The sequence below is a fragment of the Pipra filicauda genome, unplaced genomic scaffold (assembly GCF_003945595.2).
Source record: "Pipra filicauda isolate LSUMZ 115617 unplaced genomic scaffold, ASM394559v2 scaffold130_size2058158_pilon, whole genome shotgun sequence".
NCBI classification, from domain to species: Eukaryota; Metazoa; Chordata; class Aves; order Passeriformes; family Pipridae; genus Pipra; species Pipra filicauda.
Window position 1 is genome coordinate 1,045,736 of NW_024103774.1, and position 24,912 is coordinate 1,070,647.

The 24,912-nt window shown below is 39.2% G+C and overlaps 1 protein-coding gene across 3 annotated transcripts in view; it reads left to right on the top strand.

Annotated features, from left to right (window-relative positions):
- The first annotated feature begins 2,750 nt into the window (after positions 1 to 2,750).
- DDC (dopa decarboxylase) overlaps positions 2,751 to 24,912 on the top strand; it is a 72,429-nt gene continuing 50,267 nt past the window's right edge. For 2 of the 3 annotated variants that reach the window (XM_027743625.2, XM_039378187.1), the window contains exons 1-2: positions 18,576 to 18,656; positions 24,538 to 24,774. In XM_027743625.2, the coding sequence (XP_027599426.1) occupies positions 24,574 to 24,774 (201 nt within the window). In that variant the 5' untranslated portion in view covers positions 18,576 to 18,656; positions 24,538 to 24,573. Of the gene's footprint in view, positions 2,811 to 18,575; positions 18,657 to 24,537; positions 24,775 to 24,912 lie in introns of those variants that run through there. The other variant, XM_027743624.2, reaches the window with a different exon arrangement.

Consider the following 24,912-nt stretch of genomic DNA (forward strand, 5'->3'; position numbering starts at 1 on the left):
ATAGAATTGGTGGGTGTGTTTTTTTTTCACTAAAGACTGAAAACATGGTTTGTGAAGACAGCTGGCTAAACAAGGATGAAAGTCATTGAAGGCTTATGAAGTTTACCTCAAAATATTTACTATCAATTGCTGGAACAAGCATTTGACCTGCTCTAGAAAACAGTGTTTCAGAGAAGAGCGTGTGCCTAGAAAGGAATTGCATCCTCTTGCTTGTATGCATACCTTCACTAACAAAATCCTAGAAGATGCTGTCCTTGAAAGTATAAGAGAGCAAGAACTCCTATGACAGGAGCAGAAAGAAAGATTTAGGATGCAGTAGAAATGGAAGAGCAGACATAAGGGTCAGAGGAACAATCAAATATAATAAGACAGTTCAGTCAACTAGAAAGCAAAGAGTGAGGGTAGTATAATAGACATAGATAAACATAGGCAGCTGAGCAGAATACAAAACATTTAATTAAAAAAATTTTCAATACATAGCTCAGAGTCACCTGAAGTATGCAGAGGTCCAGTTCAGGAAAACCAGAAATATTTCATCACAGATTGCTCATGTAATCTCTAGTATTCTCCACCACAGAATGTAGCATGTGGGAAAAGTTTCCATAGGTTCACAAACAGCTTTAAACATGATAGAGAAAACTCAGTTGATGGATGTTAACTACAAAAATACCATCTTTCACTCTGGAAGACCATTGGTCACATGCCAAAAAGTGCCAAGAGCAGTCTTTAGGGGAAGAATCATTACTTAACAGCCCATATATACGTAGATCTTCCCTACATGTCCACTACTAAGTCTTAGACAGGGGGGAGAGAGATTTTTGATCTGATCCAGTGCATGCACCCACATGAGGGCTTGGCTCATACAGAAGCAACTGAAGGTAGCACTAATAGTTGAGGAAGACCAAGAAAACTTGCTCTATAATCAACTGGAGGCTCCTGTTGACTGAATTAAGGTTAAGGCTGCCCTTGGAGAAACAGCCATGTCAGTATCGAATATGCTTCCTACCATCCAAGGATGGGATGCAACAGCTGTCCCTGCGTGCCATCCCCCTCTCCAGCCTGCCACTGGGATCGTTTGCTGGGTGTGTGGGGGCTACTACAGCACAGCCAAGTCTGTCCGAGCCCTGAAGTTGTTCAAGAGTAGTGTCTGGCTTCATTCAGCCCCAAAACAGGGTGATAAATGACAGGGACTAAGCCCTATATTCTAAAATGAGCTCAAAACTGGGAATAGGTACTACTCCAGTTAAGTCTGGAACAGGCATCCTAAAAGTTGCGCATAAATGGGTATTTCTGGGCATTCTTGTTCAGCAGTGCACAGGAACGTGTTGTGAAGCTTCTCCTGGATAAAATGCAGCTTTTCCTGCCACTGGGTGGGAGCTGAGAAGCAGAAATGGGTGTGCACCTGCTGAAGCCTGGTAATTTCTCTCACTGAAAGCTGTGGTGCAGCTGGAGGGACAGCGCTGTGCTGGGATGGGTGGGCCAGATCTGGGAGGCACATGAGTAGATGATGAGGCTCTACCCAGCCACCCACTGCTGCCCAAGCAGGGAGAGAATGGGAAGAGCCAATCACAGAATCACAGAATTGTTAGTGCTGGCTCTGGAGATCATCTAGTCCAACGCCCCTGCCAAAGCAGAGTCACCTAGAGCAAGTTACACAGGAACGTGCCCAGGTGGGTTTTGAACGTCTCCAGAGAGGGAGACTCCACAACCTCCCTGGGCAGCCTGTTCCAGAGCTCTGCCACCCTCAACATAAAGAAGCTCCTCCTCATGTTGAAGTGGAACTTCTTGTGTTTTAATTTATGGCCACTGTTTCTCATCCTGTCACTGGGCACCACCAAAAAGAGTGGCGCCATCCTCTTGGCACCCCCCTTTGAGATATTTATACGCATTGATGAGATCAAATGCTGGTGCCCAGCCCGGCTGCATCCTGTCCTGGAGCGCGTCTGGGCATCCCGCTGCCGAACAGCCTCCCAGCAGCGCACATCAGAGGGCGCCCCGCACGGACCGGCCTTAAACGTGCGGCTCTGGGGCTTTTCCTCGGTTTGGTTTCCTTTGTTTTGTGGCGGCACCCTGGGCCTTGTCTCTTGTGAAACTGCTGTAAAACGGCTCTAAGTGTAGGCAGGTTGCTCCCGGCGGGGCGATTGCCGCACATGGCAGCGCTGGCGCATGGCTGGCAGTGGGGTGCCCGTCCCTTCCCTTCCCCTGCCCCGCCAAGGGGAACATGTCTCCGGTTTGTGAACGAGAGGGTTTCCCCTCCCGGCAGTCTGGCAGCCGCTGCCCCAGAAGACCTGGCTCTGGGGTGTCCCAAATTGTCCCGCTCGCTTCCTCAGTGGGACCCGTGAGACACCTTCGCTGTGTGGACATTCTCGTCAGCGAAACTGCCCGGCCACGAACCGGCAGAGGCGGGATCTGCCGGCGGTCTTGGCTCGCTCTGTCCCTCGCATCGTTGGATTTTACACTTGAGGCTCTGTGAGTAAGTGAAAAGTCCCATGTTCCTACCGTCCCACTGCATGTGAAATGCCGCTGAATGAGCTCACGGGTTTCCTGGTTTTCGCTTGTTGAGAAAGAACGGCTGATAAAGCTGACGAACACAGTGCTGCACGTGGTTAATGGTTAACGAAAGAGTGCAGAGTGAGCACAGCAGAAGTGAAGACCAGATTAGTCACTGGAAAATCCTTATAAATTTCTTGAGGTTAAAATTCCTTAGCCACTTCTGGTAACGTCTTCCTCACAGGGTGGGAGACTATAAGAGAACCACAGAAAATACCTGCTTCCAAGGTACCTGGAAAAGGAGTGAAATCTCTTAACAGGTAAGGATAAATTCGGTAATGTCTGAAAGTCAAGTTGCCTCTGCACTTTCACCAAATAATCTGATCCAACAAGTCCACATAATGTGTTAAGTATTAAACTAGTCAGGATTTAGAAGTGCAGCATTATATGCTAGATGTAAATCTATTTTAATTGACATGTGCTTTGAGCCAATTTTGTTGAAACTTCGTGAATTCTTGACTATATTTTGAAATAAAAACTCTGCAATTCACAACATTTTTAAGGGAATCTCTTCTTAACTGCTTCTAAAAATTGACTTGAGGTCACTGCTGGTAAAGTGAAGAAGCCTGAATGGATGGCAGTAGCTCTAAGTGATGGTATACTGGGTAGTCTTGGAGCTGAATTCCAGCTGACAAGGTAATTTTATTAACCTTTTCAAACTCGGTCAGAAAAAAAAGTTATTATTTGTTTGAAAATTTAGTTCTCCTAGTCCTGGAGCTTTATTTCATTGTAACAGTGTCACATTAGGCTTGTCCTCTTGTAGAGATCCTGTTTATGACACAGGGACTGGAGCCATCCCCATAAATTGACACTACAATTTTACGTGGGGCTAAATGTGAAACAGCAAAAATTACTTCAACGCTGGTAGGGTTCAGAGAGCAAGAAGATAATGAAATTGGAACTACCATTCATAAATATAAAATTGGAAAAGGAAAGGTGGAATAAAATGACAGTTTTTACCAATTACCATTTTACATTACAGAAATTTTCTGTTATGTCAATGGTAAATTAAAGGGGGGAAAAAAGATATTCCAACGAAAGTGTGATGAAAAACAAGTTTCCAGTATAACTGTGATACATGCTGAAAGGTTTCCTTGGGTGCGTGACCCTTGACGGAAGAGCATTCTGGCATTCAAAGTGTGGATCCCCCACCAGTGCATCTCCAATTCCAGTGAGGAAACTGGAATTTCTTGCAATTTTGCATGAATAGGGAATTTACTGAGACTAAGGGTGTGGACTGTGGATTTTTAATTATACAGCTATGTCCTTGCTGCACACATAGTGGGGTAAAACTGTTGCTTCACTGGTAAAACGGAGACTGTCATCTCTCCTGTGTGTCTTGTACTGTGAAGACAGTAGAATGAAATACCAGGACTCGCCTAGGTAGAAGTTTCATGTATTCACCTGTTTAGAAGATATTATGGAAGTTCTGATAACAAAGAGGTTGCTGAAGCCTTATATTTGAGAGTAAGGAGATGGAACAGGGCAGTTTTCAAAGGTGGTTGCAAGCTGGCACGTCATTCACAAGATTATAATCTTGTGAAAGTGCGGAAAACTTGAGATATATTTTGCCTTGCCCCATTGCCAATCAGCTGGCTTCTGCTGAGCACATGGGAAGTGTGCAGAGCCAAGACAAGCTGGTGAGGGGATGGGTAATGGTGGCTGAGATGGTGTGTTGTTACACCGTAATGAAAAGAAAATTGCTAAAGGTTGTTTAAAGCTGTCAGAGAGTTTCTTTGAATGGTCAGTTGGTACATATCCATGGGAAATTTCTGTGTTGCTTCAGCCATCCCTTTAGTGTATGTTTCTTACTCTGTTCCTTCCGCTATACGTTAAAAAGTGGTCACTTCATTCTTCTGAGATGCAAAAAATTATGTATTTTTCAATCAGAGATAATACATTGTGTAATCAGCAAAATATATGGCCAACAGTATTTCATAATTCCATCACTGGTAAGTGAAAAAAAAATTAGTCCAACCTGTACAAAAAACCTTAACGTACTTCCAGCATATCCTAATCACAATCCTGTTATTCATCTCAACTAATTCTGTTGCCTCTGCATATATGCAGTCTTTCCAGTGTTCCTCTGTTCCTATTTAGCTAATGTTCGTGCTGCTTACATATTTTTATCCTGGCAAAGATATATTACCTGTAGCGAACATTTGGAATGCAGCAACTGTCTCATTGTACATTTTTCACCTTCTTTCTTGATCCTGTGTAGATTGTATCTTCATATATTCAAAACCAAATAACTAAACAGGAGAAGAAATATTATGGTAAATAGTCATTACTTGAAAGGTAAATTCGACTTTTAGTATTGGGTTCTTAGAGAGCTGGCAAGAGCATTGTACACTTAAAAGATTGTTCTTACAGTTTACTATTAAATAATAACATTTTTCTCCCATCTTGTCTTTGAAAAAAACATTTGGTTTGAAAATTCAGGGAAAGTTTGTTAAGCTTTGTCAAGATGTAGTAGAAATTAGTTTTATCTTTCCTGGTTGTATGTTTTCAAAGGAATTAGATGGTTTCTAGGGAGTCAAATGTAGTTTAATGCTGCTATTCTTGTATTATGTCAGATGTATTACTTTATTCCTAAGTTTATTCTTTACAGTTTCAAAGGCAGACAGTGAGAGAGATTCTGTCTCTAAGAAGATGATGACTGATGTGAGGATTAATGGCACCACATGATAGTTTTTTCATTGATTCTTTATCAGTGAAATGCCATGCTATAAGTCTCAGTGTAGGAACATGGGATGATTTGAAGGCAAAGATGTGATGCCAGTGCTGTGTAACCTATCAAACAGTCCCTATAGAGGATGTTATCTCCCCCCTGTTACGTACAGCCTATCTCTACAAGCCTGGATATGAAGTAGAGAAGTTAGGAAGATTCTGAAGTGATTTGAACAAAGATAACAAGGAGAGGTTTCTGTCACTGAAAGGAGGATAAGGAGAGAGGACATGGACTCTTCTGATCTTAGCACTGGAGACAATGGAAGCCATAATAACAGCAACTGTGCATTTCAGTAGAAGCTGCAATAATAATAACCCTAAGCCAGCGTTATTATTAGCATTTCAGAGTTTCAAGCCAATGGTGCCAGACTTAGGTTTGTGACATTCCTTATGCTTCAGAAAATTCTTTTTTTTTTGTATACCAAGTACCATCTGACTGCTAGGGTTACGTCAATCTCTAGTGTCAGCGTTACTGTCATATAATTTGGAGTTCAAGGGCTAGAGCAGCATGTTGAAATACATAGAAGGAAGCTGCAAAAAGGAAGGGAATAATCTCTTCCTGCTTAGTGGATGGGATGTAAATAACAGAGTAAATATGGGGGAAAAAGAGATCCTAGAAAAAAAAGTGCACTGGAGTGTATTGTTTAGGAAGGCTATAAATTCAGCATCAGAGTAATGCTACTGTTAAGTTGCTTATAACACTCCCCTCTGTTTTGGCATCATTTGTACTCAGTTGTGCTGTTGACAAATTGTTTCATTTAAATGAAAAAGACTTCACAGTTTTAGATTTTTTTCTCTGACACATAACAGTGCAGGTACAGTTAACATGATGTAACATAAAAAGAAACAAGCATCATTACTGTGACTACTTAGTCATGTAAAAAAGCAAGATGGGAAATTACAGAGATACTGCATATGGTGCTTTCTGCTTTTAAAAACAATCTGAGCTCATAAAATTAGAAAGCATCCAGCTAATTGCAGAACCAGGTATATAAATTTCAAGGTGCATATACATTTCCAGATACGTGGGACACTCTGAAGGCTGCTGAAATGCCAGCATGCTGGGGAGATGGCTGTCAGACACCTTTTCAGCTCAGACAATACCCTAAACAAAATGGTCTTTCAGTGGGGCTGATATTGTCCCTTTCTGTGCTGTTTCTTTAAAGGGAGGGAGAGAGAATGAATGCAAAGGATTTAGGAGGAGGTGACATTTCTTTAATGGCATCCTGTAGATGCATTATCTCACAGAGACCTTGTTCTTTGTATCTCACTCTGATTAGCACATGTCTGTGCAGTTTTGAAATGCTTGGACAGTTTCCCTGAAGAAATACATGTGCCTTCCAGCAGCTTTAAATTGCTCTTGATATGTTTGATATCCTTATACATCTGCAAACCCATCAGAATCTTGCTGAGTTTTTGACTGTAATTCTTCCTGTGGTAATTATATTTTCTGCAGTTTTAACCACACATGATGTGAAAAAGTGTTTCCTTCGGTCTGTTTTTAATCTGCTCTCTTTAATTTCCCTGAGTAATTTCTGTTGGGCTTTTAAAATTTAAAAAACAGAAAGAAGTTCTTTATCTTCTCCCTTTACTCTTTCATTCCCTTATCCTTTCCTTGGTTTCCCTCACGTTGTTCTGTTTTCAAAGCTATCCAGGTCCACTCATTTGAATCTTCCCTAGAGGAGGGCATAAGTGTCTTTGAAGAAAAATCTTCTCTTACACTTCAGGATGGCAGTGAAGCCTCTTTGAAAGTGAAAATCTGAGAGAATATTGAATATTCCAGAACTGTTCCAACAATTGATCGAAAGTCCCTAGAATATTTTTCATATAACTTACTGACTTGTTCTTACTTGATCCAAACTTCTTGCTATTCTTGATCATACTACTTACTAAACAGAGGTTTTCATTCAACAGTGCCACCAAGATTGCTTAGACTAAGTCCATTAGTTTGACCCTTAAGATATTTTCCCCCCTTTGTGTGCTGTTACTTCAGAATTAATGTTACTGAGCTTCCTGCAACTCTGTACTGACTATTCAAGATGTGACATTCCTAGCTCTCCTCCCCAGTTCCTATGGCTGCATCTTTAATAGGAAAAGAAAAAGAGGGGGGAGTGGGATGGGGTGGTGGGATGATACCCTTTCACTGCAAGCTTTCATATCTTACTAACAAATATAAAAGCCCCCAGGTATTGCGACTTTCATATATTTTAGGCAGCTGAGGAAGAGAAGTCTAAGAGACCTCCTTGGCAGGAACTGTGATTGAGATGGGTCATAGAAAGAATGGACCAGGAGGAATATTCACTGTAGTGATGGGTAGTGACAGGTTTGAGATGGGAGATGATGCATAAGCCTGTACTATAACAAGGTAAACTAACATCTAAGAGAATTTGTGGGAGAGAAAGAGAAATATTGTGTGTATTTCTCTTTAAAGGACAGGCCGAGGAGCTGGCTCTCAGAGATGACTTAAAGGGGATCTCATCAATGTCTATAAATATCTGAAGGGAGGGTTTCAAGAGGATGGAGCTCTTCTTCATGGTGCTGAGCAATAGAACAGGAGGCAACAGGCAGAAACTGAAGCACAGGAAGTTCCACCTGAACATGAGGAAGAACTTCTTTACTGTGTGCGTGACTCTACCCTGGAACAGATTGCTCAGACAGGCTCTGGAGTCTTTCTCACTGGAGATATTCAAGAACTGACAGGACACAATCCTGTGCCACATGCTCTAGGACAGCCCTGCTTGAGCAGGGAGGCTGGACCAGATGACTCACTGTGGTCCCTTCTAACCGGACCCATTCTGTGATTCTGTGGTCTGTTGCCCATGGTTACTGACACATACTGAAGATGTTTTGTAAGATGATAATATTTTCTGCTCAAGTATAAAAGACCAGTTAATTTTACAGAATTTGCATAGCAAGTGGAAACGCCTGGGGAACAAAAAACCTGATCTTTGGAAAGAAAGAAACGATGGCTAGAGAATATCTTTTTGAAACTTCTGTCATGAAAAGTAGAAAGTAGGAAGGTGTTACAGATGTTTTCATATTAAATAGTAAAAGGTTAATAATTAAAAGCACCTCTAGTGGTGATCTTAATCTATGAGGAAGACTCCTTCATATCACTGAGTTTCCAAAATAATGTGTAAATAAAATTTAGTATTACAATGTAGAATCAGAGAAAATACTTGATTGTGAGTACTTGGAAACCTCTGTACGATTGTACTTAACACTAGTTAATAAAGAGTAACAATGATAAAGTGGTGTATACGGTCAAACTTCATAACAAATGGAGATATGGAATTATCATTGCCCAGAAATATAAGTTCTGAGACAAAATAATTTTTTTTGTTTACATTTACCTTAATTAAGCTGATTAATTCAAACTAACCAATTAAGTAATTGAAAGCATTGGTGAATAATAATAGCATAAGCATAGCTTTAAGGAATTGTCTTACTCAAATAGAAAACAACTCACAACCCAACTAGAGTGCAAGTACAGGCATCCCTAGGCAGTCACCAGCTTAGCAGCAGGGTCATGCTGCAGTTCTGAGTGGTTTCACCACTGGCTCTGTGGCCTGAGTCAGCAGAAAAAGCAGCAACCTCTAACTGGATGCACGTTATACATACTCCCATGGTTTTCCTTTTTTAATTTTTTTTTAGCATTTTAATCTTTTTTCTTATGGCATAAACTTCTGTTTCTTCAGTATTCTTTTTCCTCCAAGGAAATTTATATCTAATGTTGGCATCCATCCCTAGAATCCTTCTTTTTATCATAGCCTAGAGTTTATTTGATTATTTAGTCATACCTTCCTTTTTTGTTGAGGCTGATGACATACAGCCTTTATTCAGGTAGGTGTGTAAATTCATGCTTATATTTGTTAAGCTTCTGTTACAAGATCATTCCAGACTCTACGAAGTCCTTTATTTGCTAATTGCTAACATGACAGGTGCCTCACACACTCTCTCTCCTGTTTTCTGTTGCCTTGCACATGCCAGGATTTTTTTTCCTTGGCACTGCTCACTGAGGCGACGACTTGTCTCCTCATTTGTCTGCCTTGCCAGCTTTTAAATGGGCCCATATTGTGCCATTATCTTTAGATACCTGGAGACCAGGTACAAAGGTGTTAATTCCCAAGCAAGTATTGCAGGACCACACTCTGAGGCCTGCCACACCTGCCAGGATAGGTGCCTTGTTATGTTAGGCTACTGAAAATAACATTTATTATAATGAAAAGTTTGAATTCAAAAAGTAAAACCTAGAGACTTACAAATGTGTTTCGTGCTAATGAAACATAAGGCACAAAAAATAGAATACATTATTATGATTATATGTAAGTGTAAGGATTCTCTGTAGCTGCATCATCAGCTCAGCTAGTTATAAGGCTGATCTCAAGGATATCTGCCCACGGCACACAACTGTTGTGTGAATTCATGCCCAGGGTTGTTCTTACACCTACCTCTGCCTCCTTCTTTTCAAGGTTATTGATACATATTTCTATTGTACATCATAATAAGTGTAGCACTATTTGAGAATCTGAGATGCAAACCTATTTTTTGTCCATTTAATCTTACTTTTTAAAAAAAAAAAAATTTTTTTTTTTACCATTACAGTAATTTGTTATGATGTTGAATATTGTTCTGTTCAGCCCAGTAATTAATTGCTTACTAGTCCTTAAATGACTTTGAGTGGTGAACTACTCATTTGCTACTACTGTGGGTTCCTCATGTTTCCTTCCAAGGCTAAAAAAAAACAACAAAAAATGTCATTTGTTTTTTGCTACAGTTGTTGCTTCATTTTGGAGTTCCTTTGGCAATGTTTTTCTAATTTTTCAAGAACACATTTCTTATCCTTTTGAATATATATTTCTTAAAAATACATTGTGCCCTTTTGGAGCAACAATTTTTGACTTAATACGTCTTTATGAGTAGTCCATTTTAAATGCTCATAAATTTGGGTAAAATATCATATCTGGCAGAAGGAGTTAGATATTAAAGGTTGTATAGGGAAGCCAATGTTACTAATCCTACAAAATAAAAGAAGTTATTACAGATCAGTAAGTACTGTCTGCTAGCACCTTCTTTCTCAACTGTTCTTATTTTTTCTGCTGTTGAAAATGACTGTTAAAAACCCACCTTTTGGTTATCGTTTTATTTAGAAAGTCATCTCTAACTTGGACGTTTCATTGATTTTGAACCTTAAAATGATCTTGATGTTCTACAGGTTCCTTGGTGGACCTATACACTTGTGCTGTTTTACTAGGAAAGGCATATTCACACATCTTTAATTTTTCTTGGCTTGTTCCTAGCATAGAGTTCCATCACAAGTTCTTTTTAAGAACAAGGCTATCAAGGCTATTTGCTGCACATTGCTTTTAAGTATTTCTTTTTAGTGCATGTACGTTTGGTACATAAATTACAAAAAAAAAGTGTGAACAAAGGTGTGCTATTCTGAAGCTTTGAATGTTATTGCATCGTGTTACTACAATATAATTAAAATAAAAAGATTATCACATCTTATATAGCTGACCTTGCTACCAGGTTTTGATCTGTCAGCTTTTTGCAGTCTCTACTGCTCAGCACTATTCCATGTTAGAAGTGAATCCATTACTTGTTTTCAGGAGAGGATTGTTTTTTTGAAAAAATACAGTTCCTACAGAAAACTGGTGGTTACTTTAATAACAGAAGCCTCTGATAAGTTGTGGAAATGTTTCAAAATTACTAAGATGATACATCAAAATTTGTTGTATTCAAAGCAGAATAAAACATTCTTTTTCTCCAGAAGAGTACTTGTAAAGGGAAACTGGAAGGAAAACAGAATAAATGTAGATGTAGAAGCACCATTCATTTGTTTGAAAAACAGCAGAAGGGTTATCTTTTTAACCAAATAGGAAATCTTATGAATAAAAATGGCTTATTCAATAGATATTTAATAAGACAAACAGAGAGAAGTATGAAATGGGTAGTGCTAGATAATGGAGTGTAAGTGAGCTGTGAGTAGAGGAGGTTGTGTCCTCTGCTGTAATTTGTACATCATTCTCTGCTTCACTGCACAGTGCCTCTACACTACCAGTTCGATCCCAATCACAACATTCAGCTCATTTTTCCTGGGGAAAAAAAAATTAAGTTTAGATGCCTGATGAGGATGTGAATTCAGCTTCACTGTAAGAAAACCCACAGCTCCACCTATCTCTATTCCAAATTCAACAGGCAGAGCCATAGCAAATGTTTTGAGTCTTAACACAGGTTCTGGATCTCTTATTCCCCAGTCTTCTTCCACATGCTAGTTGAGGACGCTTCTGGTCACCTTGTCGTCACGGTTTTACAGCTTGTCTTCCTGGGTAGCAGCAGTAGCAGCCAGCAGAGCTGTAAGCTGCAGAGCTGAAGAGAAATGTATTGTTTTGAGGATCCAGAAATACTGTCGGGCTTTTTGTGACAGCTTGCTATTCTAGGATTGGTAAAAACTAACTTTTCTTTGTGAGTATCCATTGAATGTATAGCACTATTTCTCATGGGGTTGTTTTTCAGTGAATAGAAAGTAAGGAGATCATGTAATTCATCCGTTGTTTCACATCACATTGAGGTATTTCCTTTATCTTAAATGTTGCAGGCTTGGAATGTGTTTGATATGCATTTTACTCACAGCTGAAGAATCTTAAGCTTTTTTTATATAGTAAATGAATTAAAGTAACATAAAATGTGGACTACTGACCTGGGTTGTATGAGTCGTAAGATAAAGTAAATAAATCATAATTTTGGTGAAAGATTAGTGTGATTTTACATGCTGAACATACACATTAAGAAAGAAAATTAGCAACCAATGTAAAATGTTAACTGCTATTAAATAATTCACTAGTCAGATACAGAAGAGTTTTTTTAAGGTTTGCTTCAGTGGGCAACAGGAATAGGTTTAGACTGGTGTGTTGCTGAAAGAGAAAAAATATCCTCTAGAATTCAGCAGAAGCTATAGGCAGGTAAGGTATCTTGTTTCAATGTATGTAACATAAAATGTGGTAGTGATTCTCCTTCCCTAAGCATATTTTTCCTCCATTCTGTATTCTCTAAACACTGAAGAAGAGTGAAAAGTTACATTTCTAAACCACTTTCTGCTGAAAAAAGTAGAGATGGTAGAAGTAGAAGAGATGTCTCTTAAGACTACACAGATCAAGATCTCTCCTAAATAAAGGAGAAGGGTTTTTTTAAGAGTTGGCAGGAGGGAAAAAACCAGAAATCTCAAAATTTCCCAAACTTTCCTAGATTGTCTTTCAGAGAACAGTGCAGAATGTCAGACTGCTGTGAAGGCAGGTTGCTTCTGGACTGGCAACAACTGACCTCAGAACAAAGAGGTTCAAAACCTATGCCTCTGACGGGAGACACTCTACCAGAGTTCTTGCAGAGTTCAATGCTGCCACTTTAAACCTGGCCTAGATTAAGGCTGTTTGGATTCCAAATTCAGCTGGAGCCAAATGTGTTAGCACAGAAAAATAAGCTGGAAGAGAACAACCCTTTCTAGCAAAAGGTTTTATGGAAAATTCATCTGAGAACTTACCCAGAATTGCACAGCATACAGCAAAGGCTTACATCTGTACTTGAAAGCAAGAACTTGAACTAAGGTCTCTGAGCATAAATGTAGTGAATACATTGGACTGTCCTTCTTATTTAACTGCCTATCTCTGCCAGTCGCATGTAAATCCTCCCTAAATGAGAGCCTGCCTCTCCTAGTGGTAATGTGGAAGCTGTGATTATCTGAAGTGTGGAAGGGAACAAGATCATAAGGAGAACAGATGGCAGGCAGTTCTGAGTGGGGATATGGCTGGCTGCACTTTGGTGAAGCTACCTGCAGCAGTTTAAGCTGTTATCTTTTCTGGCACACTGTTTTCCCTCCTAGCTGGAGATGATTGCCTTTCTTGTGGAGCTGGCAGGAGGGATCGTGTGAACACTTGGTGGCTCTGTCACCTAATGCCACAGGGACAGCCAGGTTCTTTTAGGGGTCTTTGGTAGAATGAGAATTGGCCCCAGGGTTTTAGATACAATTAGACTTTTATTATTACATAAAATACATACTTTTCAACATAGTTTAGTGTTATCTACAATTTTTAGCATTTAGCATAGCTTATTGTTGCACAAAGTTTTTATGAATTATTATACTTTCCTTTAAGCAAAATTTCTAGTAATGAGTGTAATGAGTAATGAGCTTTCTTACTGTCTGGAGTCTTTAATTACTTACACTTTTAGTCATTTGGACTGTCTGCAGATCGTGTCAAACTCTAAGTAACAGGTGCGTGATACAGTAATCATAATCTGGACTCAGACTTTACCCAAAAGAACAGGAGTCACTCAGTCTTCAGAGGGAGAAAACAATGGTAGCTGCATCCCGGGCCACTGGGGGATCACAGGTTTTGCTGTCCAGCATCAGGACTTGCGACTGCTTGATTTTATGGACAATATTTCATGTACTGTTACACTTTTGTGTTCCCTAACAGGCGACACCACATCCTGGCAGCAGTGCTTGGTGGGCAGATAGTTTTTTCGCAACACTGCCAGGGAATCTGGCTGTTCTATAATGGCGGTCATCACATGTTGGTGACAACTACAGTGTTGAAAAGGGGAAAAGAGGAGGAGATGATGCATGATTAGCACACATTTTATGGCTGTTTGTCTTAGGAAATGGTGTTGGTTATGCTAACCATATTACCTGGAGTCAGGAGCAGGGCATATACGGGTCACATGGCTCCACTGGAAAGCTGTCATCTTAGTGTAAAGGTGTCTTCCTGCACAAGCTGTTTAGATGTGTACATATATCACTCCCACCTCTGAGGCAAGGACAGTAATCCACAGCAGAAGGTAGCAAACATTACTTTACTTATTGGTTCAGCTGTGAATGTGTGTCCATGACCAGAGAGACCTGTGCATGTGGAAGGTTCAGTTCCCATTCAGTTCTCCGGAGCTCTAGGTTTTTGATGTGTGAGGTAATTTCTCTTTCTTGGAGAAAGTCCATGTATTCAGCACATTTTATATTATATAAGCATAAAGTCTTCAGAAGATTTGCATTGGTCTTTTCTAGAAAGGTGCAGGTGTTAGCACAGACTGAAGGAGAGCCAAGGACACCTTTGCGGCAAAGCTGACAGGGAGGAAGGGCAAGAAACACCAGAATGATCCCTTGCCGTAGTATTTGCTGTAATCTGAGAAAGCTGGGCACCAACATGCTCTTTATGGGGAGACTCTAGTGTTGTTCTCATCCTACAAAGAGTGACTCAAGGCTTATACGGGTGACAAATGCTCTTCGAAGCTTTTTGCAAGTAGGGCATGGTAGTGCATGGCCGTCATGACAAGGCATTAATCACAGTCAGTGACAAAATGTCTTCTCGACTGTTAGGTGTTCTTTGATATCTTTGCAAACAGTGATCCAAACAAATCACTTGTGTAAGAACAAGTGCTGCATTACGTTCCCCCTGTATTTCAAGCCATCTTCTTCATGCCTCATCTGGGTCTGTCTTTTCATCCGCACAGTGGACTATTCCATTCATAAACTAACTGCTATAACTTGCTTTTCTAACTTGAGGTCTTCATAGCAGATTTAAGCCCTGATAGCAGTTCATCTATCAGCCACAGCCCCTGTGAGGCTCACAGTAATCAATGCTTGAGAAAATTCTCTCTGCGAGCAATACACGGCTGGACGAGTGCCCTGGCAGTGCCTACGCCTCTAGGTAAGCACATCTTCTCAGCTCACAGCAGAAGCTATTCCTATCTCTTTATTGGAAGAATCTGCCTCCTGTGATTGCAGCCTGCTCTCACTGTCTCTGCAACTCTTCACAGCCTGTCAGTTTTTCTGTTGACACTTCTTCAGTTCATCACAACCTCTCTCTTTTTGGTAGGCTTGCTTCTGTAAGAGTAATGTGCTCAGGCTGCCTCGAACCAGCAAGTGGTACAGTAGCTCTTCTGAAGCTGTGTGTTTCAGTCTGTGTCCATGTTCACTTCGTTAGCAGTTCCTTTTTATCCTTCTTTGGTTTACCTTCACATGTTCACACAGACAGCAATAGGAACTGAACAGGGAAAACAAGTCACACATAAAATATTCATGAAGGAGAGGATAGTTACTTTCCCAGTTTGTCAGCACTGTCTGAGATTCATCTCTTGGCTAATCTGTTGCAAAGTCTGCTTATGTTCTGCAGGAGACTTAGGTTTTATCCTCATACGTTGCAAGTAATCCATCTATTTGTGTCTGAAGGCTTTATTTAATTCTTACTTTCTTCCAAAGGAAAGGCACCCTTTGTTTAATTTAGAAAATTATTAGTTGCACATTTTGGTTAAAACATTCTCTTCTGTCTTGTCCCATCCTTATGGCTTATGCAGATTTGGACCTTGTTTATGGAACATATAAGGACTTTTCATTCCAGTACATCTGAGTGATTTTCAAGTTTGTTTTTTTTTTTTCTTTATTTTACCTTTCTGTAGATAACTTTCTTTTTCATTACTGGTATTTTTAGATTCATAGAAGAAAATATTGGGTGGAGGAGAAAAAGACAAAAATGGGGCTCTACTACTGTTCTCTCTTTGAAGGAGCAACAGCAAGGAAAACAGGAAAAAAAGGCCTTCAGCCTCCAAATAACGTTCCTGTGCTACAGATAAAACCAAATATTAAGCAACAAACCAGTGTTTTTTCTTATGCTTAGGCAACAGTGACTGTTCCTTTTATGCCAAATGTGGAAAACGGGCACAAACATTGTGCTAATACAATTTCTAATGAGTTGTTTCAAATTATTTTCTCAATATCTAAAGTCCTGATGATATCTGAGTCAATTAAAAGCCCTTCATGTTATAGCTTAGAACAGTATTGTTCAAATAATGTTAGGCTCAGTGAACTACAGCACAAACACACCTTGATCAAATTTAGTAACTAGAGCCATACCAGGAGGCTAACATATGATAACTGTCAGGCTATTCTGGTGAGGGAAAAATAAAGTTGAATGTAAAATCATCTAATCATGACTGGACTGAAAGCCTGGGAAAACTGCATTTTCATTTCTAACCTTCATTGTACAGTGGTGGAAGAGGTAAAAACTATTAGAAAGCGGTTACAACTTCCTCTGCTTTGATCCATGTCTTTGCACTTGAACTGACAATGGGACTGCAAAGTCACTGAAAACAGGTTATCTGCATTGTTTTCTGGTGCTGTGCTGAAGCCTCCTGTTCAAACACATTATCTCTCCCACCTTGTTTGCAAACCAAAGGGTTCAGCAATGGTAAGAAATTGATACCATTACTGCATGGGCACAGTACCATTATATATCATCATCAGGGTGACATACCTCCATGTGCAAAAAACATATTGAAGCTTGTCTCTTGTTAGGTGTGAATAATGCAGTCTGTTGGTTGCTTACCAACAAGCCCAGGCCTTTAAACCTTTTGGGATCATCTGTTATTTCTCACGCACTTCTATCTTGAATTTTGAAACAGTTTGGCAGTAAAGGGGAGATCTCTATTCACTGTGTTTCAGCAGTAAAAGAAGTTATTCTCTGTGAAAGAGCCTGAAGCCCTTCAGCAGACTGAAGGATCTGGAGCAAATTCAGAGGGCCACATCAGGTCTGACTTAGTCAGCACCTGTGATAGAAAACTTAGTGATCTTGCTTTTGTCCACTACAGAAAGATTCTGTTAAGCCGAAATTTGTGTATTGCCAATAGTTGATGATCAGAATTATGAAAGTAGTAGGAGTCAGAAGAATTACTAGAATTGTAGAGAGACATGGAACATGCTTTTTAGAAGTGCATTTAATTTCCCTTTTCCAGCTTGCCTGTTGTACGTCTGCCACTTTATTTCCTTTTTCTTCCTGAGGAATTAAAAAAAAAAAAAAGAAAATGTGATTATTGTCTGTTCACAGGAAGATTTACAGGTACAGCAGAAAAATAAAAACATGTCAGGTGGTATTTCAACACTGATGAAACCACAATTTTAGGACTCCAGTCTTAATTTTAGTTTCCATTTTTAGTTTCCTTTGAAAGTTATTTACCTTGTGCAAGCCATTTAGGTGAAACATTGAAGTGAGATTTCAATTATCTTCAAGTTTACTAGAGACGTCTTCAGTTTCTGCATCTCTTATACCCTTAAAACAAATTTTGAATTTTCAGCCTTTTTCAGTCAAATTCAGGGAGGAAGAAAAAATAGGAGAAGTATCCAAAACACTTGTATTTTTAAGGGTTCCCAATATATCGAGACTGTAACTCTGAACGCTCAGGAGTTGATTTGCTGTGGAAAAAAACCCAAAACAACAGAGTCACTAGCAACTGACTCTGAGATTTCTTGATGCATTTCAAGATCATAGACAAATCATTACAGCAGCCAGTCTGGGCACTGAGAATGCAAGTCACATCACAGAATAATATCTAGCACAACAAGTGTACTGGTACTAGCAAGTTGACGTGTGGAGTTTAGGTCCTGTTTTTATTTTGAATAGACTCTTCCAGAATTGTAGTGGAGTTGTATTTGGTCTTATAACATTAGAAGAGCAAACACAGCCACGACAGTTTTAAAATATATGACAGCCAGGGCTTCTTCCTCCTTCATAAAAAGGTTGGCTGCAATACTGCAGTGTACTGGAGACTGGTGTAGGAGCAGTGACTGTCCCAAATCTGCGACGCTACCTGGCTATAAGCTGATCAGGACTATGAAATGCTGATAGTATTTTTTTTTTAATTAACTTGAACCACATAAAAATGACAGGAAGTTACCTGGATTCATCTAGAAAAGAGAACTCCACATAAAACTTTTAGAATAGGAAAAGAAATCTTGAACACTTAGTATTGCTTTTAAGTATACATATGATGAAAGAGAGAAACTGAAAGAAGTTGGATAAAGCATATCCAGGGATGTTAATCCCACATATATACCTGTTCAGAATTAGCAGTCACCTGAGTGGTATTTCAGTCATATCTGTGTTTGTTTTCTGGAAATAATGTTTCACGAAGTGGATCAAAGCATGTGCTCTTACAGCAGCAGCCTCAGCAAAAATGTCCTGGAGTGTGTAACACAGAGCGGGCGCATGTGATCACTCACTGTAATGAGCTCAGACTTGTTAATGGAGTCCCTGGAAGAAAGCACACACCACTCCATAGTTAAGCAGGCAGTGGCTGCTTCTCGATCAGATCCGTCTGCCTTTCGGGTGGTTTTTTTTTTTGCTGAGTATATTTTGGAGGAGGTGTGGGAGGGAGGGAGGGAGAGATGCTGCTGCTGCATGTTCAGTGCAAAGCCCTTGGCTCTGATAGGCTGAAGGGACACGGATACTCTGCCTATATATGCAGGCAACTGCATCCTCTCCACTTTATAGCTGTGACAGAGGAGCAAAGAAAGACAGTGAGAAAGACAGAGGAGAAGGAAAAACCAACTCTGTGTAAGTAACATTCTTTGTCCTTAAGGCTTTGTGGTTATTAAATTCAAGTAGGTACATTTGGATTAATGCAACAATTGGTTACTGAGAGTGGGAGCTCAGCTAATAAACAGCCAGCTTGTGTTATTTTAGGCATAATAATAAAAAGAAAAGCATTTATTTTTAATCTAAGTTTGCACAATGTATCGTGTACCTCTCATTTTGATTTTACTTCTTTTTACATCTGCTGTATGTCAGCTGTAACTGCTTATATACATTTATGCAGAATCCCATGTATCCAAAAAGTTTGTATCTTGTCTTTCCAAATACAGGAGTGCTTGGAATAACCAAGTAGACCTTGGGAAATTTTCTGCCAAATATTTTGAATAATAAAATTTCAAGATAAATTAAACTCATAACTTTTTAGGATGAGGTTTTCCTCAGAAATAACCCTTTCCCGTCACTAGAGTAAGACCTCAGAAGGGAAAATTACGAAGTTGCAGACTCTGTGCCAATGACAGCAATGAATACAGTAAGCAACTTCTAACTGGAAAATGTAATTTTTTAAATAAAATGTGAGGACTCTTAAGAGATATTCCTAATTCTTGGCTTTTGCAAAGGTAGAAGCACAGAGTAAATCCAGTTCCTTTTTACTCATGCTGAAATAAAATTCATCCTGCAGTCCTTTTTCAGGCAATATCCCATTGCCAACGTAGAAGTTTAGTTTAGCAGTAGCAAAAACCTTCAGTTAGGTTCAGTAGCAGGAAGTTCTAATAGCTTCAGTGGTGTCACTGTAGCACCATGAGCCTTTAAATTACATTTTGTTCTGCACAATCAGTTGGCAGAATAGAAAATGCACTTTTCTCATTTATTGGAAAGATACAGAGTTATTAGTTTTTTTGAGCAAATACAGCTATCAGTTTTAGGTGCTATTAACGTGTCTATGTGTTCTTCCTGTCTGTATTTAATAATAGGAGCTGCTAAAAGATTTTATTATGTTAGCTGTTTATTTTACTTTGATGAACTGGAGAACAGGCACACATAAAATTGTAATATATCAAATATATCTCTCTCTTCATTTGCTCTCCTTTTCCTCTTTTCCCCTTTTTTTCTCTTTTTCATCTTTTTTTTTTTTTCTTCCTCATAACAAATTTCCTGGTAGCATTTAGGTATCTTTTACATTTATATTTAGTAAATACAACTCCCCCCCAAACAAACAGAATCTAAAATTATAGACCTTTTAACAGAAATATCGAAAAAGCTGAATTTATCAACATAATATTGTAACTATAAATGTATTTAGTAATTAATTGTGTGTAAACTGCTCATTTGCATGGTTCAGTTTAAATAAAGCAGAAAACTGTTTGCAAATGAACATATGCAATTTAAAGGCTAACAACAATTTTTGGTAACTCCACTAAAAAAAGGTGTGGCCATGTTCTAATTTCAGTTCACTGAGGTAGAAGGAGTAGTTGACACAAAGCAGCAAAGGATATGTCAACTTTAGATTGTTTAGTGTTACCCAAATCTTCGTTCGCGAAGCCTAGCCATGAGTGAATGAACGAAAGTGTACTTGTCCTCTGACAAATTACAGCAAAATCAAAGACCTAAGAGTTTACATGAATAAATAATACTAAAAAAGATACATTGATATAATTTAAGGTTAACATGATTGTTCTTGTTTTTACCTGCAGTTTAGAGCAGAACTCAATCTTCTCCAGTAAAATAGGATTTGATCCGAAGTATGCAGTGGTGACAATAGTCGTTGATTCTTGCTGGGAACAAAAATTCTCAGACATAATATATGTTTGGTAAAACTGTATTTTATCAATCAGAGTGAGACTGTCAATGTCTTTGCATACAGACAGTTTACAATGTGGTAGAGGTTGATAATTAGGCAGGGTGCTTCCTGAGAAGCTGTGCTCTCCTCGCTTGGGGTTCAGCGGGCAGATCCTGAATAAGCTGAAATACATCCTGGAAGGTGTGAGATCTCTGGAAGCGTGGAGCTCTCCTCGCTCTTTAGGGGCCTTCAAGAAGATAGACCACTATTAAATACTTTAGGGAGAGGCTTAGTTTCTCTGAAATTTCCATTTAGTTTTGGAAACTTGGCCTTCATTATTTTGCAGTTTAGGTTCTTTTGACTTAAGTGGATATTTTGAGAGCACGCAGACTGTAACGCTCATCCCTTCAGAAAATACGGATTCTCTGAAACAGTGTTTCACTTTCAACCCTAAGGGCTGAGTTGTCTGACGTATTTTGCTTCTTGGAAAATTACATTCTGTATTTTTAAAATATAGTGGCATAGAGGGAAGGTCTCTATGCATTGTGTTGTTGCATTGTACATGTGCTGAATATGCACGCAGGGCATGGAAATATTCGCTACTGGTAGAGAGGTGAAGTAATTTGTCCTTTGAGAGATTAACTGGTAAGCATTACAACTGTCTGCTGGATGTGGCTTCCACAGCAAGTAGTAATTTCAAGCAGATGAAGTGAGGTTTGTAGTGAACAGTTCAGGAAGAGAATAAAAATAAGACCCTCTGTAAGTGGGTCTTGTCACTGACAGAGAAGAAATGTAAAATAGGAGGTGAAAAGGGTGACCACTGTGTTCCTGCAAGGAGTATGCCTTCACAGTTTCCCCATGAGATATGTGTATTACAGTAAGTAGGAATTTTCAGGCAAGGACTTTTAAGAAAGAAGATTCATGGATACAAAAGAAGTAGATTTTTAATTTCTCAGTATCGCCTTTGGGGGAAAGAAGAATGGAATACTCTGCTTCAGATTGAAGCAGATTGATATATTTCACTCGATCAAACTGAATTCTAAGTATATTTGAGGTTAAGTAAATACTAGTTTATAACAATTTATAGCACTGCAACCAGTGTAGCCTATTTCAGATGGAAGGCTCCCATTCTTTATTCTGAGGTTCCTGGTTCAGTTAAAACCAGTGAGTTTCCCCTGTAATTTAATTACTTATCCTGAATTTTAAGAATGTTATTGCAACAGTGATTTATGACAGAAGCAGTACAGCCAAAACAATGCTAGGATGAGCCAGTGGACCTCCAGTTCTTGGGAAGAAGTATAATGAGTAAATAACAAACAGGCATTGGAATGGGCTGCCCAGAGAGGTGGTGGATTCACCATCCCTGGAGATTTTTAAACACAGATTGGACGTGGCACTGAGTGCCATGATCTAGTAAATGGACTGGATTTGGACCAAGGGTTGGACTCGATGATCTCGGAGGTCTTTTCCAACCCAATCGATTCTATGATTCTATGATTCTAAGATCTCAGTGATTATCTAAAATATGTATTTTGTCAAGTTGGACTGACAAATTTCAATTCCAGTTCAGTGTCAGTTTCATTGATAGGATGAAACCACAGAATGTGTATCTGATGTTTAGATATAAATTTTATTTGCTTATACTGATATCTGAAAAGAACTTTGTCCAAACTTCTAATAATAAAAATGACAATAAATTATATCAGCACACTGTATAGCAACAAGATGATGTAAATATTATTTGCAATAGAAATCAATTTCAGACAAAAAAATCTAGGTGGAAGAAAAATGGTCACAAGCTATGTAACATACCATCTCCGTTGTGGTAATATGATTAAGTAAATTTATTTTTGTCTATGTGTTTGTGAGCTGTTTTGAGCTTACACACAATGTAATTTAATTTATGCCTTTTGATTTATATTTTGGGAAAAGCCCAAGCAATCCATGGAGGTTTCTATGTTAAATGGTGTTAATCTATGTTTGATTACTATGAAGTAAATCTAGAGGGTACTGTAGTCATACTCTTACATACTCTTACCTGTCTTGACATTGTACTTGTGGTTCACTGTATCCACAGATATGGAATGAGATACTCAGATGAACTGATCAATGTGTAAAAGTCTGTAGGAATGACTATAACACTGTGGTGAGCAGCAGTAGTGCTGGAAACACCAGTCCTCAAGTTCTGAGTCAGTTCAGTCTCAGGCATCTCCTACTAATTTGTCATTGTGTGTTAAATTCTTGTTTTCTCAGCTTTTATCTCTGAAACTAGAGAAAAAAATAAGATTACCTTATGCAAGTTCTTTAGAGCATGTTATAGCAATGAACTCGTTAATGAAGTAGCATAAAAGAAATAAAACCAGCATAAGTTAAGGGTTAAGTTAGAGATATATTGAAAAAGAAATGCAACAGTACAATATTTAGATTTCTTCTGGCAAAAATATCTAAACCAGAGAACTGAGCCTTGAGGTGTAATTAGGTTGCTGCCACAGAGATGCACATTGATTGCTGAAGTTCATGCTGAACTGTGAACAAAGATGTGTTAAATGAAAAGGCACATAAGATTAGGGAGGTATTGAAGAAATAGAATCATCCTAATTTTAAGGAGTAGAAGCAAAACTGCTCCCTTAAACAGGCTTTCAAAAGGGAGATGACACATAAAGCTGCCCACCAGAATCCTCTGAGGACGGTAATGACTACTGGCAATGTGTTTGCAGCAACTTAGTAGCAAGATCTGAGAAAGGTCCTAATACGCTTTTCAGAAAAGCATAGACAGAGCCAAATAATAACTTCCATAATGGTTAAGGAGAGTAATATAACTCTAGTAAAATAGCAACAAGAACAGCTATTCTCTGTGGAGTCTTGAAGTCCCTACTGTGCAGATCCTTGCTTTCCCAGGTGGTTCGTGACCTACAGCAGCACCCAGCCTTCTTAAATAGCGGCAGCAGCAGCTGCTCCACACAAATCCCAGATCCTCAATTTGTAGCAGCCGAGATGTCTCTAGGACAGTGTTTATCAATGATGTCTTTCTTTTGTGATGTTACAGTACTGGTTCAAATATAATAAAGTCCAGAGGGGTCTCTTTTCTCAAAGAGATGTCCTCAGTTATAAATCCTTAGCACGAATACTTGCTATCTGAAGAGTTGTGTCTTAATTACCGAATATTCACATTGTGCTTACAGTAATTATTTCTTTACAAAGTGAAGAACTGAATATATGTGAACTAAGCATAGTAATTCTTGACACCAGCAGTGAGTGTCCTCATTTCACTTGCTAGTTTTCTTACTAGCTTCCAAGGAACAGTACCATTCAACCTGAGTGTATAAAGACTCTAGACACTTTTTAGCCACTGTGGTCTCAATCTTCGCCAAGTACTCAATGCACAGACACATAGAGTAAAAAATTTGGGTGGGTCAGGGTGGCAGGAGCAGGCACCCCTAATATTGCGAATTTATGTTTGCAAAGCACTTTGCAGGCAAACTCCAGCTCATCTCAGCTTGGGTGTGCTCACACAGTCTCTGCCTGTCTCAAAGCACATCTGGATCTCCAGCCCAGCATCTTGGAAATATGGACAGCCCTAGAGAGAGCTTCCTCACATCCTCCTGCAAAACGCAGTACAGATCAACTTGAAGTGAATTCTATTTAAAACCTCATTAATAGATCAGGTTTAGTAGGTAACACAGCATATGCATTCATAGTGAAAGAGTAAAGGAGTTAAATCTTGAGGCAAGACAGGAGTCAAGAAGCAGATAAAATGACAGGGTGGCACAGTGGATCACTGTGATAACTGTGATTATTATAACTTGTTATTACAGATCATAATAGAGACACACAGCATGCTATTTTCTTAGACCTCTTCTTTATAAGGCAGGAGGGAGTAGATTATGTGCCACTTAACAGTGCCACATCCTTGTATCCACCAGCAGCCGTAGGGATTAAATCTGTAATTTCTGAGACTTCATCAATGTGCTTCTGCTGTTCTTCTGTGCTAAAGATGCTGGCTATCTGTATTAAGGTAATCTACATCATGACCGTATGAATCATCCTATAAATCATATGAATAACATGTTTAAAGCTAGTAAAATTTTCTTTCAAAAATGACTTTTTTTCCCCTTTTTTTTGAAGTGTTTCTCTGATAATAAGCCCTAAACTCTGATACCCATGGATGCTGCAGAATTCCGCAAGAGAGGGAAGGAGATGGTGGACTATGTTGCAGATTACCTGGAGAAGATAGATAAAAGACAGGTCTTCCCAGATGTGGAACCAGGATACCTAAGGCCCCTCATCGCAGACTGTGCACCCCAGGAGCCTGAGAGCTTCGAGGATATCTTTAAAGATATTGAGAAGATCATTATGCCAGGGGTAAGAAAAATGGATTTGTAGTGTAATGTTCAGTACTGCATTTAGGTTTTCAAAGACTTTAAAGAAAGCATGGGTTGAAGGCTGTGCAGCTGGACCTTACCAACATAAGTACCCACACTATTAAACTTTTAGAAGGCA